The sequence below is a fragment of the Parasteatoda tepidariorum genome, chromosome 3 (genome assembly GCF_982258835.1).
Source record: "Parasteatoda tepidariorum strain Cologne lab strain chromosome 3, Ptep-v5.0, whole genome shotgun sequence".
Taxonomy (NCBI): Eukaryota; Metazoa; Arthropoda; class Arachnida; order Araneae; family Theridiidae; genus Parasteatoda; species Parasteatoda tepidariorum.
Genome location: NC_141757.1, coordinates 53,045,710 through 53,066,649, shown reverse-complemented (window position 1 = coordinate 53,066,649; position 20,940 = coordinate 53,045,710). Strand labels below are relative to the sequence as shown.

Sequence of the window (20,940 nt, the reverse complement as noted above, 5' to 3'; positions counted from 1 at the left end):
AACTCATTATTATCGGTTTTTCGCAATCCATGGTCAGCCTTTCCTGCGCGATTGTGGCACCTTTCGAATGTTTGGTGGAGGCTGGTGTCTATCAGAATGAGAGAGCGATTGGCTCTTAAAGATAAGAGGTGTCGGTCGGGATCCTTTATAAGATAGGAGAGCGCTCTAAAAAAGTTTACGCTGGATTTCGATCCTTCCTTTCTCACCTGCAAACCTCTTCACAAGGTGTATTCGCACCTTTTGCCCACTTTTTTTATAAACAAAAGGTCTTCACACGTATGTGGAAACTCTATCGTCGTCGCCATTTGTGGCTCTTTCAAGTGTTCCACCTCTTTTCAGCACTATATGGTAGCTTCAAAGGGGACAACACTCCAATTACTGCTGCACAACACACCTCACCGAATGGTAAATACCTTCTATTTCATTTATTTTGTCTGTCACGTGAGTTGCACAGTAGCCTCACTAGTACAGGAAAGTGGTTTTAGTTGATGTTTTTTCTGTAGAGAAATGCTGATATAATTATTTGTAAATGCATATCCTTTTCATAATTCATTCAAAATAATGTCATTGGAAAAAAGTACATGTTTTATAAAAATTTGAGATTTCTTTTTTATTGGCATTTTACTTTAATTTCATAATTATAACCTAATTATTAAATAAATAATGGATAATCGGTTGAATTTAAACCTGTAGCAGGTTTTAAAAATAATTACTGGTTTAAAAAAGAGAAAGTTCATAACTCATGGAACCCCTGTGACAATTCCACGGAATCCTAGTGTTCCGTGGAACGCTTTTTGGGAACCACTTAACTCAGATGGGACATCAATGTTCCTTTTTTTTCATGATATGATTTCGATGAAATTTTGGTATTTTTTAATTATAAAAACATTTTAATAGTTACAAAAAATCTGTTAGATTGTGAGTACTAAAATATAAAATCCAAAAAAAAAAGTAGTTTTAAATTTTTTTATTATTTATTCCTATTCAAAAATTTATCAATAATTGATTTTGTAAATTAAAGAGATTTCAATGATGAATGACCTTTTCTCTTTGGTCTAAATAACTTCAAATAAGTACAAATTTGAAAACTTATCGTTTGTAAGTGAGCCGTGTTTGAAAGATATTTCAGGCTGTATTTCGATATTAAAACGATAAATAATAACATTTTTTGTAACACAGTTGAAATTTTTCGTAAGTAATTTACATAAAAAAGAAATAATATTTAGTATAAACATATAAAATCAAACATTATTTTGATTTTTATAAAAGCATAACCACTGTTTTTCATTTGGTTTATCAGTTTTGATAAGTTTATAAAGAAACGATTTCCCCGCTAGTACAAGGCTTACCTGGATATACATGGATATTTTTTTAATAAGTCATCAGGAATAGTAATCGAAATTTATTATAACCGATGAGATAATTTAATATTATTAACTAATAGTAAAGCTAACACATTGCATTATTATAAAGAAATGTTTGTTCTTAACCGTTCACGGAAACAATTTGCCAGCTATACGAAATATTTGTCTTCCATCCTATTTGCTTTCCTGCAATACCCAAACAAAATTTCTTCCGGCAGAGGAATCAAGATAAGCTGTATGACGGTAAAGTTTTCTTACAAAAAACACCCTACGGGTAATCATTTTTAGAGAGCAGAGAAATATCTTAAGATTGAATTAATTGCGGTGGTATTTTATGTCATTAAAGGTGATTTTTGTATAACTTTCGGACAACTTTAATTGTATTAAAATAATATAATGATGCGAAATTATTTTGCTAATAAGAAATCATTCTGTTGAGAAAAAAAATCATTCAAACAATTTATAAACAAATCTAATGTTTGTAGATCTACGGTTTTGAAATTCATTGTGATAAAAAATTTTAGATGTTAAAGGATAATTTATGTAAAAAAAATTTAAAACACTATAATTTTTTGCTTCTAATTTCGATCTTTTTCAATCATGTAAAATAATTGTATGCATTCATGATTTTTTTATAAATCTTAAAGTTATCTTTGATAAATCATTTAAATAACATACTATGATGTTATTTTTATAATATTTTGAAAAAGTTATTCGGAATGAAAATATAAATATCAAATTTTTTCAATTATCATCGTGAATGTATGTCTTTAGATTAAAAATAAAGAAAATAGCAATAATAATACACTGGATAGAATTACGATGATTTTATGAAATTTACTTCGGTAAACATGCATAAAAAGATAACTATTAAGAAAAACAAGAACAGACAGCGACAAAAAATGTAGATAACCATATAATGCATAAGAATTTTAATTGAAATGGATTAGAAGTGGTCAAGTGGCACACCAAACCAAAAAAAAAATCTAGTAAAATTACCGTACTGTATGATAATGTCATTTCTGATCATGATTCTGGAAAAAAAAAAAAAAAACTGCGATTAGTGATTTTTCTGTTCATATGGTTACGGTTTTCGATTTTCAAAATTATAGTTCTTATTGCAACACATTTAGTAAAAATTACCAAAATAAAAAGAAAAATTTAACAGACTAAAGGGTTTTTACGTCATGTGAAATATTATAAAATTACTAAATTTTACCACATTTACCAAATTTTATCCCATATTTAAAATCATATTTTATTGCTAATTTAAGAAAATCATTATAAAAACGTTCCGGTAATAACTACTGCCCATTTTGGTGTTCCCGTAGAGCCAGACCCACAATAAATTTTACCATATTCTGGTAGTTTTGACCATACTTTTTTTCTAAGCGCAGAGCGTCACTTACTTTCCATCCTTTCCCTGGTAATTTAATTTAAGAATATTCATCTAAAAAACTGCTTAATTTTGAAGTAATATATCTTAATTTTGTTAATTCACTATGAAAGAATAATCGTCAACTGTAAATTCAAAATGCACAAATGCGTACTGTCATAGAATAAATTTCTAAAAATTCAAAGTTTAGAAAAAATATTTATATAAGTAATATGCTATTAATATTATTATTCAGAGGACTTAAGACCTTGCTATCTTACTGCATACAAAAAAAATTTGCTGTAGCAAACAATGGTTTTACATTTGAAATCAAATGAAAGACCATTGATAAATAATTTGATTGAATATTTGATATATTATCGAGTCGCATCCTTTAACTTTTTATTTGAGATTTAGAACAAACATTTCAGGGTGTACTGAAATATCGCTGGTCATGATGATTAATCTTTTTTGCCAGATTAAATAAAAATATAGTTAGATAAGTTTGTTTTCATTAGGTTTTATCTGATTGAGATAAATTTAAGTACAGTTACTAAAAGCTATTCATAACCGCAATAATGCATTCCATCAACTTATTATGTAATTTCGGTGCAGAGTGTGCATTTTTTATTCATTTCTAAGTTAAAAATATTAGTTAATCCATTTGTTTGAAGAAAAAAAATAACGAACGGGAAGATTTTTCTTATCAAAAAAATTATGCGTATGCAAGTGTTTCATGACTTCACATTCAATAATAGAGTACTTGCAGCTCGAGATGAACTGAAGTGATTATGCCTAATCATGTGATTTAAATCACATTTAATTGAATACCTGAAAGCGACGTCATGCGTGTGTGTCCAGCATGATTGGGTTAGAAATCGACAAATGCCACGATTTACTTATGATGACGTCACTTGCAAGTATCCAATTATGAAAAATTATCATTTCCTCATTAAACATTTCGATGATTCGTCACATTTTAGTTGTGTTATAACATCATACGGAAATAAAAACAAAAATATTCAAATATAATGAAATCTCATAATTATACTTAAAATACCGTCTAGTAACACGGGTATTAAACATATTTTTAAAACATTAAAAATGCATATATAAATACATAATTCAATAAACACACAACTATGTTTAGACTTTATATGTGTATAAAACAATACAATGCAAGTTATCTTTAAATTTTATCTTTGTATGTTGAACTTTTTCGATAAAAAATATTTGATCATTTTATTTAATTTCCTTTACTGATATTATTAATTATCTGAAAAAAATGTAATCCCAATAATAGAAAACGAAAAGAAAATTTAATCAATATTTCGATGTATAATTCTTTTAATTTGAAGCTGAAAATAAATTGTATTCTAAACTTCAAACGATTTTAATAATAATATAAACGATTCTCAGACGATTTTAACAAATATTTTTTCCAGGTGATTAATATTTTAACAAAATTTTCTGCATATTAATATTCTGTTTTATTATAAGCATTTTATGAGTGCTATTCAATTATGAATATTTAAATCAAAGAAACCTATATGACTGATGTAAAAAAAAAATAGTGTACTGGTGTTTTTTAATCACACGACTACGGTGTTTAATCAGACGACGATTCAGTAAAACAAATTTAAATGAAGAACTATAAAGTTACAACCTTAATTTCTATTGTTTAAATACGATAGACTTTTACTTGTAACCATATATTTGAGTTGAAGCAGTTGCTTGAATTTGAAAGCAGAAACCTAAACGGTAACAAGTGTCGCTGTAGTTTTAAAGAAGCCAAAATCGAGAACATTCAGTACAGAATTTTCAGACCTTTTAGAAAAAACAGACATCTCTTGCTTAAGTAAAATGATAGATGATGCGTTTGAGAAAAAATACCTTTTTGTTCTAAAGATGAAGTTTCATTTCGAAGAATTTCAACAGAATTAGTTCTAAATGTTTGATTCTTTGATATTCTTTGGTGGTAAAAATATCACAGATCTGATATTGCTTCTTCTAAAAGGTAAACTCAGTATTAATTATTTGCTATGATCCTTCCCCAATTATTTAATTTTAATTTGTTTGTGAAAGTCATGTCTACATTTTATGTTTAGTAAAATGTTTTTCAAATATTTAGAAAAGGGGCAATTCCATTATCAGGAATGTAATATTTGCAGACTTTGAAATTACTCCGTTAAAGTAGTCAAGCTGTTTAAATATTTCATTTTAAAACAACTCTTGTTATTTTACAATTATTAAAGTTTTTATTGACTTTTTGAAATTAGAAAAAATAACTTAAAAAAATGAAAACCGGATGTTACGGATGTAGCACATTGTATTACGTCCATAATATCCAGTTTTTGATGTTTAACTTTTTTTTCAGAGCTTATGGAAATGAATAAAAAATTGCAAAAAATGCAAAAGGCACCAAGAGTTATTTTTATAAAAATTATCAAAACAGCTTGACTGTTTTTTTCTTCTTCTTTAAATTTAAACTAAGTTATATACATTTAGGGCAAAATTCAGCAACTTTGCCACTGATGACCAGTAGCCAGTTGTAGCCTTGTTAACAGTGGCCACATTTCTCAAAAATTAAAAGTTTTAAACATTTAAAAACTGTAAACATTAAAAATTTAAGCATCTCTTTCGAATTATTTCTCAAAATACGGTAAACATTATATGGTTTATTTCTAATAGGAAGAAACATTTTAAGAAATAAGCGGGAAATTAAGGAAATATTCTTAATAAAATATTCATAATAATTTTATATTTATTTTAAAAATAAGAAGAAAATGCAGCGTTTCGACAAAAAAGAGTCATAATCGGAAGTCGACCGAACAATTTTTAATGCACTATTCTTATAATCAGGCTCCCTGCTAAATTAATTTGACTAAAATGTAAATTATTTCATAAGTCTGCAAATGTTACGTCCTTAAATGATGAAATTGCACAATGGTACTTGGTTACATTTTGTATAAAAAATTATTGTGATTGTTTGTAGGTCGTCACATTCTAAGCATCAATAATTCCACGCCGCTGGAGAATGGCGGCGTGGGGGTCGTTCCAGATTGCATCCCTCCATCAGTGGATGAATTTCCAGACGATTTCTTCACTCAGGAACAGAGAGCAAAGGGTGGACTCATAGTTCACTTAATCATAGTCGCTTACATATGTGCTATGCTAGCAATTGTTTGCGACAAATACTTTGTACCATGTCTCAACGTAATTTCTTCTTGTAAGTATTCCATTTATTTTTTTGGCACATGAATTTATCAATGCTTCCTGCACAATTTTTTAATGATTAAAGAAAAAAAAGAAAATGGCTTAGCAAAAAAAAAAAAAAAAATGTTTTTTTTTTTTTTTTTGGTTTAGACAAATAAAGTTTTTAAACAACTCGGTGTAAAGATATGTCTTTTAAGAATCGCGGAGTTAAGATAAAAAGATGCTCCCAAATGATATTTTAAATTGACAAGCTTCACACCTTCTGTTTTCCCTAAAAGCAAAAACATTAAAAATTATGTATAAAAAAATAATGAAAGTTAACTTTCATATTTTAGTGTGATTATAAATTATTGTATTTTTCTATTATAATTTTGAGTTAATTGGGTTACGATCAACTGAGAGGTTTTATTAGTGCTCGAGCGAGAAACGGATTTAAATTGTTAGAGGTAGTCTCTCATTTGCCGAAAACATGAATGCATCCTTAAAATTGTCAACTGAATTTTGAAATTCATTTGCTTAAATAATTTTTTTCTTCAAATTAATTTTAAAAGTTTTCAAAAAGTTTTTTATGTAAATAATTTAGCATCACTATATGAAAAATTGTGTAAAAATTGATCTAAAATTTTTGTGAATTTCATCACTTCACCACATTCCTCTACTGAAAGTAGTATAAGAATTTCATCTGCTATAATACATAAGAATACTAATCTGCCCATTTCTATAAGAAATGAAGATGAAAGGGTTTATGTCCATAAAAGTTGATTCTGAGAAAAACGAATTTCAATGTTTGATAATTCGATTGAAGCATTCGATTGAAATCGTCAAAATAAAAATGTATAATACAAAAATGTCACAAGAATTTATTTACATCCCTAAAATTTCAGAACAAAATTTAAAATTTTTGATGATGAAAAAAATATAAAATTTGAAAATTGAGTTGACCGTTTTTCCCCCTTTAAATTGATCGCCGTGCAATACTTTCTCACTAATATTCCCGTCGTCTTCTTTATTATATTTTTCTTTGCTCTTCTTGTATACGCGCGAACAAGAACCGTTCCCAGGCCGGGATAGCCTGGTTGGTAGTGCGTTGGGCCCATGTCGAGAGTTCGTGGGTTCGAACCCAGCCGGCCGAAGACTCCCCGTGTAGTTGGTGACTGATGCACGTTAAAATTCTGTCGAGTCTCAAACTCCTCCATGTTCCCATAACAAATCAATACCTCTGGGGGTACTGGATTGGAGATCGATCGTTCTTTGATTCAGGTCAAAATTACGATCTGTCGATGAATGTATGAATGGGTCCGCCTTGTAAACAGGTGTGACGTATGATGTGGCAGAAGTCGAATTCTTGGTCATAGATGGCGCCACTGAAAACCAAGAATCGCACACTCTGCCTTAAATATGCTCGCTTTCACCAAGCAGGCTTGCAAGTGGCATTAGAACCAACCAACCAGAACCGTTCCTGCAAGACGGTTCTGGTTGGTTGTGCAAATAACTCTCGGCGAAAACGTTATTGATCTGGTCTCACGTTACCGGTTGGTTTGAAAAAAACTCAGTAATCCTCAAAATGCAACAGATAATGATCCAATTGTCTTTTTTTTTTTTTTGTGAAAAATGGACATAAACCGTCCTTTGTCCTTGATCTTCATTTATTTTCTATGAGAAACATAAAGCAATTAAGTTTCAGACGCGCGCAAGTGAAAGTGTTAAACTGCAGCATTAAATCACAGAATGTTACCTTATTTATCAATTAGAATCCATTACTAAAGATTGCATTTCCCCAAATTGATATGTTACTAAAATAACTTTTCACATGATATTTAACAAATTTGTACAGTGTTAGTTTGAGAAGCTATCTTTTTCAGAGGCTCAAAATTATAGTTAAACAAAATTGTCGGATTTCGAAATAAATAATATGTAAGAAACACTTACCAAGTTTACTGTACACACCGAATGATTTATCAAGTTAAATAACTAAAAGTAAAATTATTTTAATTTGTGTATTCAGAAAGCTCTAAAATTATAACTGAACAATATTAGTTTCTTTAACGAAATAAATTTTATTAGTTAAAGTAAGCTATTGATAATCGTTAAATTAGTTTTTGCTAGAAGTTACGCGTTGAGAGAGGATGTTTTTTGTGCATAATAGCCTTATTTAATTTTCTTCTTCAGATTTCAAAGTCCCTTCGGACATTGCCGGTGCCACATTCATGGCTGTGGGTGCATCCTCTCCAGAACTTTTCTCATCAGTCATAGGTAAGAGTTATTTTTTGGAGGACAAAATTAAATTATTTAGGTATGCAGAATTGTATGCCGGATTTTAATAAATGTCACTACAGTTAGCGACATCATCATGTTTTGGATAACTATATAAGATGTATTGTAACAAAATTTAGAAGATAAATATTAATTGCTATTCCCAAGTAGCACAGGGATATTGTAACAGCTTTAGTCTACATCGACCAACATTGTCAATATTGGCCAAAATCGACATTGTGTGTACGATATTGTACGATTCCTGTCGATTTCACATTAAAAGTCTGTTTGTGAAACTTTTCATTTTTAACTTTATTGTGTTCTTAAATTAAAATTAATCATTTAAAAGACAAAAAATGACGTCAAATTGTTATAATTCCAAAAAATAAATTTAAAATATAAATTTAGCAGTATTTGTAAATGCCGAGAGATATCGATCGACGTTCCCCAACGTTTTTACAATATCGAACAATATTGTTTCGCGATATTGAATATACGTTATAAAAGGGGTCCATTTTTATATAGTTTCGCTGATATGGATATATTTTAAAATGTTTCGCTGCGATATTGTACAATGTTCAAAGCTAAGTTTTTACGATGTCGTTTTTGTGAATCGTGCTACTTGGGTTAGGTAAGAAAAATGTGCATTAATTGAAAAGGAAGTACTTGTTGATTTCATAAAACGGAGTTATAGTAATAACTAGTATTATCGAGCTTAATCTAGTTAAAATGTTATCATTTATGCAACGTTATCATTTTCATAAGTAATATTATCAGCTTCCTATTTCAGTTAAAACACAAAAGATTTGTTTATAAATTGTGATAAAATAGTATTTTTTTTTCTGCATTTCCACTATCACGAAGATGTATCTATCTGAAAATACAGGTGACAATATTACTTCACGTGAACTTAATGTGTGAGATAAATCTGAAAATAACAGTCCTTTACTAGACATAACTGGTGTATTTTTTCTTTCTCTCAAAGAAAGTAAAATCTTATCAAGAAATAATGATTAAAAAAATGAGAAAAAATTGATAACAGTGTTGTTTTATTCGTATTTTATCAATAAACATTTATGTTACTCAAATATTGTTATTTGCTGAGACAAAATTTGTGAACTACTGACTCTGAAAATATTTTTGGTATTTCAAAATGCTGACATATTTAGACATTTCGTTGCCATTTTTTTTCTCATTAAAAATGAACATATAATTAAATCTTGTTTTTATAATTAAATCACGTTCATTCGCTAAATCACGTTTATTGCTTTTTGTTATTTTTTTGTTCAAATCATTCAGATAAGTAGTTAGAAACGAGCATAAATTATAACAGTTATATTAAATTATGAAATGAGTAAAAAAAAAAAAAAAAAAAAAAAAAGATAAAAAAAGAAATCAAGGATTTAAATTCCTATCTATTCCTATTTCCATTCTATGTTTAACCAAGGCATTTCTGTAATTTTTAAATGTCAAAAAAATTAAGTTCCTATTTCAATGTTTAATCAAGATATATGTCATATTTAAATGTCAAATAAATTAAATTCCTCTCTCAATGTTTAACTAAGATATTTTTGTCATTTCAAAATGTCAAATAAACAATATCTCAATGTTTAATTGAGAAATTTTTGCCATTTTAAAATATCAAATAAATTAAATTCTTATCTCAAAGTTTAGTTAATATATTTTTATCATTTCAAAATGTCAAATAAATTAAATTCCTACTCAATGTTTAACTAATATATTTATTCTTTTTAAAAAATTTCGACTCTATGGGTGATTTCTTGCAGCACAAATCGGGCCTATTAATAGGAACCAAACTATTTTTTTTTAAACCTGACCAACAATTAATTTCAGCCTAATTAATAGAGGAATAGACGCCTGGTGGCTGAGTGGGAGTGCTTCGCGCTCCCCTGTCATAGGTCTTGGGTGCGATCCTCGGGGCGGGCAAAGGTTGACTCAGCCTCTCATCCCTTCAGTGGGTCGATAAATGAGAACCAAGCATGCTTGGGAACTAAACACTGGGAGTTCCTGGTTCGGCTGACCACCTAACCAGAACATCTGCTCCTGCACTCCAGAGTCCAAGGTCAAGAAAACTGAGATGGGCACAGTAGGCCTTGACCCTCTTTGGGCTGTCGCGCCACTGAGTTTAATTTTTTTTTAGTTAATAGAGGAATAAGGGAAATAATTTTGTAGAAACTCGCCCATGTGGTACTTAGTACACAGTTAAAAGATAAACTATAAAAAAAAAATGTTGGAAGTAGTTAGAATTTTTTTTCTTCTAAAAGTTTAGTTATGATATTTTAAAAAGCACTAACATTGTATATTGACTGAAATTGACTCAGAAAACATTTTATTAGTAACATAGCGCCTTATTGTTTTTGAATCATTTAGGAGTTAGATAATACTTGAAAGTTGAAAATCATTAATTTTGCTGTTACTATAAATATGTATAGGTTACAAAACAATTATCATGCAGCAGATATACATATAATTTTCTTGTTGACAGGAGCCTTCGTAACAGAAGGTGACATTGGTGTAGGGACAGTAGTCGGTTCAGCCGTTTTCAACATTTTAGCTGTCACAGGAGCAGCTGCATTCACAGTTGGAAAAACGGTGAGTAATTATTTATTTTACTCATAAAAAAGTTCTTTTGTCATAGATTTGATGTCATATTTTTAATGTAAATCGGCACCTAACTTTATTAACTATTTTAGCTCTGTACTATTATTGTTTAAATTGAAAAACATATTAATGTTTCCACAACTCTTGAAAATAAATGTTCCTTCTGGTTGGCAAAATTTAGAAATCTTTAAAATTTAAGTTAGCTGTCGCTCTTTAAAAAAGAAGCGATATTTTATTGTTTGTTTGTTCATAAAATGGTACAGATATTCCTTTTTTATTTAGATTTTGAAAGGATAACAAAAATGTTTTTCATATTACTCTGTATTTGGATAGTTAAATCTCTTCATTTGTACTGTTTAAATCATTTACTAATATGCCTCAATCTTTTATTGTAGGGAGTTGAACTTGACTGGTTCCCCATATCTCGAGATACAACCATGTACATAATAACCATTAGCGCTTTAGTAGTTATCATTCATGACAATTTAGTTACTTGGTGAGTTATATGTTGATTACTAGAGGAGATTAAATAATTCTTATTTTTAGCCCTAAAGCTATATTGTGGAAAAGTTGTACACAGTAAATAAGGGAAATTTAATTCGAAATTTTTCAAATAAATGTATTTATGTCTAATAGTTTTCAAATAAATGTTTTAAATAATTTTTCACTATTCACCCCTTTAAAAATCAAAGCCCACGATCAAATAACTAATCTTGACATCGATAGGAAGACAGCCACTACTCTCATCAGACAAAGAACAAAACATCATAAAAACATGAAAATTTCTACAGATAAGACTAGAAAATATCAAAACTGTGGCAACTGTCTTAATGTGGAACTGACACCATATCATGTTTTTAACTGCCCTGCAGTCGCTGCAGGCCTTCACCTCTTAAACTACCCCACAGAAGAGGATTTGTATTCCTTTAATGCCATAGAAATAACAAAAACTATTCAAGCACACCGTGAAATATGATTCAATAGAGGATACGACACCAACCAACCAACCAAATAATTTTTCAATCGCGCATATGAAGCAAATAAAAAGATTTCTAAAAAATATGACTTTTTCTTACTAAGCATTAACAAGGTACTGTAATTAAAAAATTTGCAATTGCCATTTACCTTCGTTTTACTCTACAAGTCTTAATCTTTATAATAAGCACTAAAGTAATTATATAGTCAAGTTATTAAATACTAAAATAATAAAGTTTGATGAAAAGTGAAGTACAAGTTTAGTTCCTTATAATTTTCATTATGTAAAGATTTCAATTAAAGAACGAAAGTTTTCGACCGAAATTAAATAAAGTTTCGAAGCAGAAAAAAACAATCGTAGTAATTGTGGAACTTTTTGCAATTGCATATTTTAAACAAGGGCAGAATTTTTTTAAATTTTAGAATCTATACTCTTTTTTCAATCCACATACAACTTTTTCATCCTTCAGCTATTGTGGTAAAGAAAGCTCCTTCTGATTATTCACTGCATAAACTTTTACCATCTAAAAGTAATATATTCCAAGTATATTTTTGCTGTGTTAATATACACTACCCTACAATAATAGAAGAGTCACTTTCAGTTTTGGACATCTTTTTACGTTAGGTTTACGAAAGTTTATGCAGTTATTAAAAGTAACAACTTAAGTAATTGATACAAGTTACAAGCTCATAGCTTGATCAAAAATACTGTTTTCTTTCGTTACTTATTGTAGGTCTCCAAAACCTCTGAAAGCCTTGAATCTTATTACTAAGTATGAAAAATTGCATGAACTAAACTCCTCTAGACCATTAAAAAAATGTCCAAAACTGAAAGTGTCTTTTCCATTATTGTAGGTAGTGTGTATATGGTATATGGATGGTGTTTTCTACACTAGGGAGAGCTACAAGCTCTTGACTGCTTATACTCCCGGGTTAGTGTTTTTGGCAGGGCTCGAAAATACTCAGAAATTTTACCCGCTCCGAGGACGGCTTGTCCAACAATGTACCCGTCCTCCTTTGAAACTAACCCGTCGCTTCTAAATAAATAAAAATATTATTTTTACTCATTTATTACAAAGATTTATATAAATTACACAATGAATTAGTTGCTACTAGGATTACATTATACAGTAATAAAAGAAATACTAGGTTACTAATAGTAAAGCCTAGTATTTCTTTTATGAAATAATTTATTTCTTTTATGAAATAATTTAAATGACAAAGATCAAGTCATCTGGAATGTCAATTTATCCGAGGGTACTGCGTTTTTTAAATGAATCAAATATGACGTTTGCCAGTTCCACAATCAAGCCTATGATTTACAGAGGTTTCTGTACAGAAATCTGAAAGGGGTTTTCCATTTAGGTGGATGTTCATAATTGCGTTTAACGCTTACGGAATGTGCTTTTTTGTAAGTTCATTGCTGAAAAGTACCTTTGCTGCAGTACTCCCAGACTGAAAAAACATCAATCCACCTTGCACAGTATGTTGCTGTACGGGATTTCTAGATTAGAGGGTCATTTTAGAAGTGAGGCGCTAGACTCTTGTAAGATTAAAAAAAAAAATTGAAAGTGTATCACGAACATTAACGGGAATATGGCCGTCCGCGCGGACGTTTGATTCGAGAAATTCGTTGTCCGCGGGAAATTTTTGACCGCCGAGGACTGGCGGTTTTTCGAGCCCTGGTTTCTGGTGTGTTTTGAAGTAATTTGGCTCAAAATTGATCATTGTGTTTTGAGACTCTCTAGAGTAGTATTTCTTGTATACGCGTATTTGTTACCCGATATATTATTTGTGTTTAAAAGAAGAATCGTTATAAGAATCGTCATTTGAAAACCTGTCATTTCAAGATGTAAGAATTGTCATTTAAAAAAAGAATCGTTTTAAGACGCTTCTTACCTTGTTAACAACATACCAACTTCGAAATTTAAACCTAAATGATAATTTGTAAAATGAACTTAATCTAGCTGCTCGAACAACATGCTAACACTAACGTATGATACTCCACGGCTTGCACCAAGAACACACAGTTATAAATAAATAAAAAGGGGCCTAATTAGAACTGCTCATAATGCAAGTTCTTTCTAAATCTAGCAAATATGTCGCCTTTTTTAGCAATGCATCTCTAAATAACTAAAACAAATTTTCACTTCAAACTCACCAGAATTACTTAATATCATATGAAATACAGCAGATTTGAGCTCAGAAATTTCATAATTTACTTCCTTTTTTTAGAAACAAAATTATCTGTTTGAAAATATCGCCTCGCAGAAAAAGCTCTAATAAGCAGCTGTATACTTTCTAGCCGTAGAGCAGGTCAAGAGATCGAGATTGTTGTTGTTTACATTTATATTGAAAGCACCATATATATATATATACAGACTTTGCTTTATCCCGATCCGTCCACAAGGAATATCCAGTGTTCTGTAATCGCCTCCCTTAATGTACAATTTTAGAATACCTATAAAAAAATGAATAAAATTGCATGTCCATTAAGTGTAGTAAACTAATATGTAAGCGAAGAATGAAAAACATAACGCTATCCAAATTTGAGGAATCAAAAATGAGGAAATGCTCGAAAAAAACAAAAGAAAAAAAAATTGTAGGCAGCGATTACAAACGTCTTCAAGTTTCCTACAGCAACACGACAGGCTTTGAAGTAGTTAATACCACTTTCTTTATTAGTGGTTTGTCAGATTTTAACAAGGTTTTTCGTTTTTCATTGCTGACATATTAAGTTACGACTCTCAATGTAACTTTGTTGGCTTCATTTTTTGACAAGAATTCTAAAATGATACTTGTATATAAAGGTCGGTAATTACGGAACATCCTATACATTGCAAACTTTTAGAATATTTCTGTTTTTAAAAACAATATTATATGAAATATTATTTTCAGGATTGAAGCATTGATACTTATAATTATGTTCATGACCTACCTAATTTTACTCTACTTCAATACCATTGTTCAAGATGTCACGACAAAAAAGGTAAGCTTATTTGCTATCTAAATTCATGAATTAAAACTTGAAATATTAACTTAAAGTTTATTTATAATTTATAATCAGTCTTTGGTCACTAATGTCTGTGGGAATAAAAGCTGTATTGTTTGAGGTTGTATATTTCAAATAAAATGGATTCCCTGAAAAAGCTTTTCTCGCATTTTTATGTACCTTACTCATTAAATAATCATTTTGATCAATTAATATACAGTCTCAATTAAACACATGGTTTAAAAAACAATAGTTTATTGCGAATGTTAATACAGGTTGCGTCCTATTAATTTTTGTTATGATCTCCCGACGATTTCATAACCAATTTCAGACTAGAATCAATGAACATATGTCCCTATTTTTAATTCTACAATCTGCTTTTGTGAGAGCACAAAAGCAGATACACATAGATTTTCGGTGCGATTTAAAGATCCGGAGAATTTCACGGCCACACACAAAAAATCACTTTGCTTTAGATGAAGTATTTTTTAATTTCTATGAAATTCAATGCAGTGACCCGTATTTTTTTAAGCATTCAATCTTTGGATGGAAACCTCGTGTTTTATTCTGGCCTCATCCGTATTGTCATCGTTTTCTTTTTTTAAGTTGGCCGTTGTTCATTTCTTCAACAATCCTAGTATGCCCTAGCATGAAAAATGTTTCTAAAATATTTTCTTTCCCTAAAAATCTGAAAATTTTGATTCAATTTATGCGTATGCTATAGTAAGTAAAGAAATATAATTTTGTTATAATTTTCTTTAGGCAAAGAATGTTCAAGATTGGTGGTTAACCAAGAAAGGAATGAATCTTGATTCTCTACCACTGTTTGATGAGAGATCAGCCTTATTGGTAGCAAATCGACTGGCCCATCGCTATCATAGTGGCGATTCTGCGTGTCCATCCTCAACAACGAGTACTTCCTTCATGGCCTCAGACGAAATGACTACCAGTGGTGAAAGTAACACGCTGGATAAGGAAAGTGGACAGTTCAAGGCTCCTATACTAGTACCACAACTAATAACAGAAAAATATATAATTGTAAAAGATTTAGATGAAGACGATGACATGGATGCCATAAAGAAATGTAAGTTTGATATTTTTTTTAATTTTGAATCACTTTATTTTAAGAGAATTTTCTAAAAAGAAAATATCTCCGAATAGTTGACACAAATTGCACAAAATGATTTTTTTAAGAGAATATAAATGTTATTTATCCAAATTTGTGATTCCCTCCCCCCTCCCTTGAAAATTAACAGGCTGACTTAAAATTTTTTCCTTTGCAATGCGTTTTACATTTTAAAAAAAATCCTTAACGAAATTGTTCCAATGCTTGTCTTCTAAGCTAAAAATGGCCATTTTAGAATATTTCAAGTAATATATAAGAAAAAATTTCTTTTCAACTGAAAGTCAAACTTTTCAAGATCAATATTTTCTTAAGTGACTTCTAAAACCAAGCTATTAACTCCTACTGCATATTTTTTAATTTCAAAATGTAAAGAATTTATTTTAAAAAAAAAAAACTGAAACGATATTTATTAATAATATTTTACAATTTTCTTTCGCACATTATTAGATAATTGGTTTCAAATACGATTTAAATTTCGTTTTGGGACATATTGCATGATCAAATTACTCTTTTTTTAAACGAGTTTTTCCCATTTATTAACTTGAGGGTATCTCGCATTTTTTTTCTTCCAATATTGCAACAAGTATGAATAAGAGCAATTGATTTTTAGTGCGCATCATTTACGGTATACTTTCAATTAAAATTTACAGGGGCATAATAGTGAGTGTTTATTAGTGGTGTTAAAATGAAATAAAACGCGGCCGCATACAAATTTATAAGGTAAAGCTTTACCGCAACTACCAGTTTTGCGCCAGGGTCTTCATGGAGGTTAAGGCACCACAATTTCGTGACCAACGGCATGATTGTGGCAATGCGGTCAGCACTGTGCACAAGCCGTATTTATTTCTTAGACAAACTGGTACCCATCGATCTGAAGCTGGGTGGGCTTCAAGCGGCATACATATAACTTTAATCCTTGCAATTATTCAACAAAAAATGTGCACAAAAATTCTAAAACTAGAATTTAAACAAAAAATATAATTTCTTATTACTGATACATTTTTTTAACATTCACATTTCTTCCTTTTGCAGTAAATAATGACTTTGAGGAATCAATGGCATTTAACTTGATGGAGGTGCCAAAAGGCGGATGTTTCAGCAAGTTCTTCTTCTTCATAATGTGGATACCGAATTTAGTTTTTTCCATTACCATTCCAAACTGCAGTACAATTGATAGAATAAAATGGTTCCCATTGACATTTCTTGGATCCATTCTTTGGTTGGGTGTCCTCTCTTACTTAATCTTCTGGATGGTGGCTATTATAGGTAAGATTTTGTAAACATAATTCTTTTTGATAAGATATTTAGTATCCTTAATATTTTGAGATCAATTAATTTATTAAGTTTTATATTATTAGGTTACACTCTGGGCATACCAGATACCATTTCTGGTCTGACAATTTTAGCAGCAGGCACTTGTGTACCTGAACTCGTATCCAGTGTAATTGTTGTTAGAAATGGTAAGTTCGACAATTAAACACATAATGTGTGGCAGTTGCATACTTGCTAGAAAAAATATATTCTGACTCTAGTGTACAGAAATATTAAATCAATGAGATATATTTGACTTAAAGAGTAAACACCTAAGATCAATATAGACTGTTAGTTAAGAAGTCACATTAGCCTTAGAACACTTTTCTGAATACTTCTAAGGCAAAGTTCAATATTTGCATTATTGATTCAAACCAAACCTTTCGTTTCAAGATATTCTTATTAGTAGGTCAAAATCACAATTCACGATGGTTTGGGAAAAAGAGGCATACAATTACATGCAAATAAATAACTTTTTAAAACAAAACTGCACAATCAGAAATGAATAAATTTTTAGAACTGTGTAATGCTTGTTTTCTGTCAAAAAAAATTTTTTGTTTGTCAGTTCAAATCTGAAACTTCATTAAGTTTATCTTCAATTCTTTTCAAAGAAACTGTGCAATAAATTAAAATATGTCGGGGGAAAAACTATTTTAAATTGTTCTAGTTTAATAAAATTTTAAATATTAATATATTTACAAAAATAAAAGATAGTTAATTACAACTAGAGTTTCTAACGACTTTTTATGAGAATATAGAAACTTTGTTATTTAATCGACGTACAATAAATCAGTATGTAAATTATTTAATACTACTATTAAGACACGATAGCGAGTTCTAAATTAATTTTGATTGAATTAATAGATATTAAAATCATTTGATTTTCTTTTAAATCAATTGTTCAAAAACAAAAATGACGATATGTGTGGTAGCAATAATAATTTAATATATAAAGTTGCTTATGAACTTAGTAATTTTTTTTGATATTATTTAATTACTAATATTAATGAGATTTATCAAGTACAATTTATGTAATCTAAATAAAACACTTGATTTAGTTAGATAGAGGAAGTTTTCCTTTTACTCCTTGTGCCACAAATCTTACATAAATTTAAACATGTATAAATCATATTAAGGAAACTGCAAAAAAATAACTTTAAAAATCATCCAATACTTAACACCCTTTCATAATGGCAAAAAATTAAAAAAAAAAAAAATCCTGTTTTTTTTTTTTTTTTTTAATCGTTAAAACTTTGCTTAAAATGTGTAATGATAAACACACTTTATTTGTAATACTATTTCTTAAATCGAACTGGTATTTTTTCCTTACACTTTATTATGCATATCAGTTGAGACTAAGTGAAAAAAATAAATAAAAATGTTCTTCAAACAACTATGCTTTTATTTCAAATTATATTATAAATTCTTAATGATGTTGTGGCATTGACCACATAGATTAATGCACATTTTTTTGATTTAATTCATTATCATGAGGAACAAGACATAAGCGTTTATTTATTTATTTTTTTTTATCCTACAGTCAATCTTAACTAAAGAACTTCCAAAATATTCCGCAAATTTTTAATTGGATTAAGGTTAGTCAATATTACTTTTCTTTTGATTTTCCATACATGAATCTTTTGACCACTTTTCATTGATAAGGAACAAAGTCACGTTAAAATGTTCCATCAAGAGTATGCACTTATAAAATAACCTAACGTCATAAATTTCATGCATATTTATTTAAAACATACAACTCCATTTCAAAAGACTTTTAATACTTTGTTAGATATGCTGTGGTTTGAAAAAACTTGGATCACTTAACTTACACAGTGCAGTACATTATATTTGTTTATAAAAATAAGCCCCCTTTAATTTTCTTACTTTAAATCAGTGCTATTTTAACAAATTGAACTTATTTTCAGGTCTAGGTAACATGGCTCTATGTAACTTGTTAGGAAGTAACATTTTCGACATCTTGTTTTGTCTTGGCGTACCCTGGCTCATAAAGACCCTCATGAATAGTGATACAAAATCCCTGGTGATCAATAGTTCGGCTCTTACATATACATCCTTGTTAATGTTAGTAGTTGTAGTGTTTTTCTACTTATCGCTTCTATTGTGCAATTGGAAACTGAATTGGCGGTACGGCGTAGCAGCTTTTGTGATATATGCTTGTTTCCTGGTCACAGCTTCAATGTTTGAAGGAAATGTATTGGGGAATTTTAACCCTCCCACTTGTAACAGCTGACGATAGTAGAACAAATTTAATATACTTAGCATTTACAACAAATATTTAAAAAAAAATTTTATTTGTGGAATTCATTGTTTTTACTTTATACCGTTGATAATGAAAATGTTTAGCAGTTGTTTTTAATATGAAAATAAATGTGTTTTTCATATTTGTGCTTATTTACTTTCAAATATCTTTAAGTCACTGCATGCAGCATTTTAATGCATCACATTAAAATGAATACTACAATATCAAATAAAATAAAAAAATACTGTAATTTATTTAAAAATATTTGAGCACATGCTTTTTAGCATAAAAAATGTGCAACTTTCTATTTAAATTAAGAACTAAATCTCATTTTTTAAAAAATTTATTTTATTTCCTTATTTTTAACTTAGTTTTTATTCTATAATGTTGTTTTAAAAAAAATATTATTGTTTACTTAAAGGAGCTCAGAACACAGATATCAAACATTTCCAATTTTATTCTGAAATTAATTGTGGGAATAAGACAATTTAAAGGTCAGAATCTGAAATATTTTATAATTGTAAAAATACTTTTTCTTTAGTATTTCAAATGTTTTGAGATGTTGGTAGATTTTGCTGCAGTGTAGTAAAAATTGTACAATTTTTAAAAACTTTTAATATGAACTGATTGAAGTGCATCCAAAATTTTATGAGAGCTGTCCAAAAAATATATTATATCTGCCATTAAAATCAAAATGTATGACGCAAGGCTCTTATTATTTTTCCTACAGATATAATAGAAAATATAGGTGAAAAAAGTTTAAGAATTTTAAGATTAACAGCTTGAAATGATAATAACCAATTTCAACATGAAATTAAATTTTTAAGGTATAAGTATAGTATTATTTTTAACACAACAAACAAATTTTGCAGAGCTATTAAAGATTAGACAAAAAATATCCCTAGTATTTATTCATTTTCTGAATGAAGCACTTCTTATTCTAGCTTTACTCAATTAAAACAAATTTACCAATGAAATAAGTCATGTTGTGGTGGTAACTAAACATAAAAAATTAATCAAACTATTCCAAGTGTTTAATACTTTACCAGTTTTACAAAAAAATGCAAATTTGAGAAATTTTTTTGTATGCACAGTATTTCTAGTTATTATAAAATACAACTTCATAAAAGAATGTAACTTTCTATGGGCGTGATAATATGCTTTTTCAGAGTAAGGCCGTTTTTTTAAAAACTGTTTAATTTTCTGATGCTTCCATACATATTAAAGGTATTTTTCATAAAATTCACTTAATATGTCCTTTTACTTAGTTCTAGAATTATATACAAGAATGCAAATAGTGAACTTGTATTGCAGCCTTTTAGAGTTTAAACAGTTTTAAAAATTCAGAAATTAACTTTTCCCATATACTATATTATAATATCAGGAAAATTCATTTGATATTGAACCATAACCTTGAAACACATTGCCATTGTTGCAACTTTAATG

General features: G+C 29.2%; 1 protein-coding gene across 1 annotated transcript; it reads left to right on the top strand.

Annotated features, from left to right (window-relative positions):
- Nucleotides 1-19,636, top strand: LOC107446091 (sodium/potassium/calcium exchanger 5). The gene is made up of 10 exons (XM_016060640.4): nt 1-405; nt 5,735-5,968; nt 8,125-8,208; nt 10,715-10,821; nt 11,226-11,326; nt 14,704-14,794; nt 15,560-15,881; nt 16,956-17,189; nt 17,282-17,383; nt 19,160-19,636. Exons 1-10 carry the CDS (start codon nt 279-281, stop codon nt 19,483-19,485), a joined length of 1,728 nt encoding a protein of 575 aa, XP_015916126.3. The 5' UTR covers nt 1-278; the 3' UTR covers nt 19,486-19,636.
- The last annotated feature ends 1,304 nt before the right edge of the window (nt 19,637-20,940 follow it).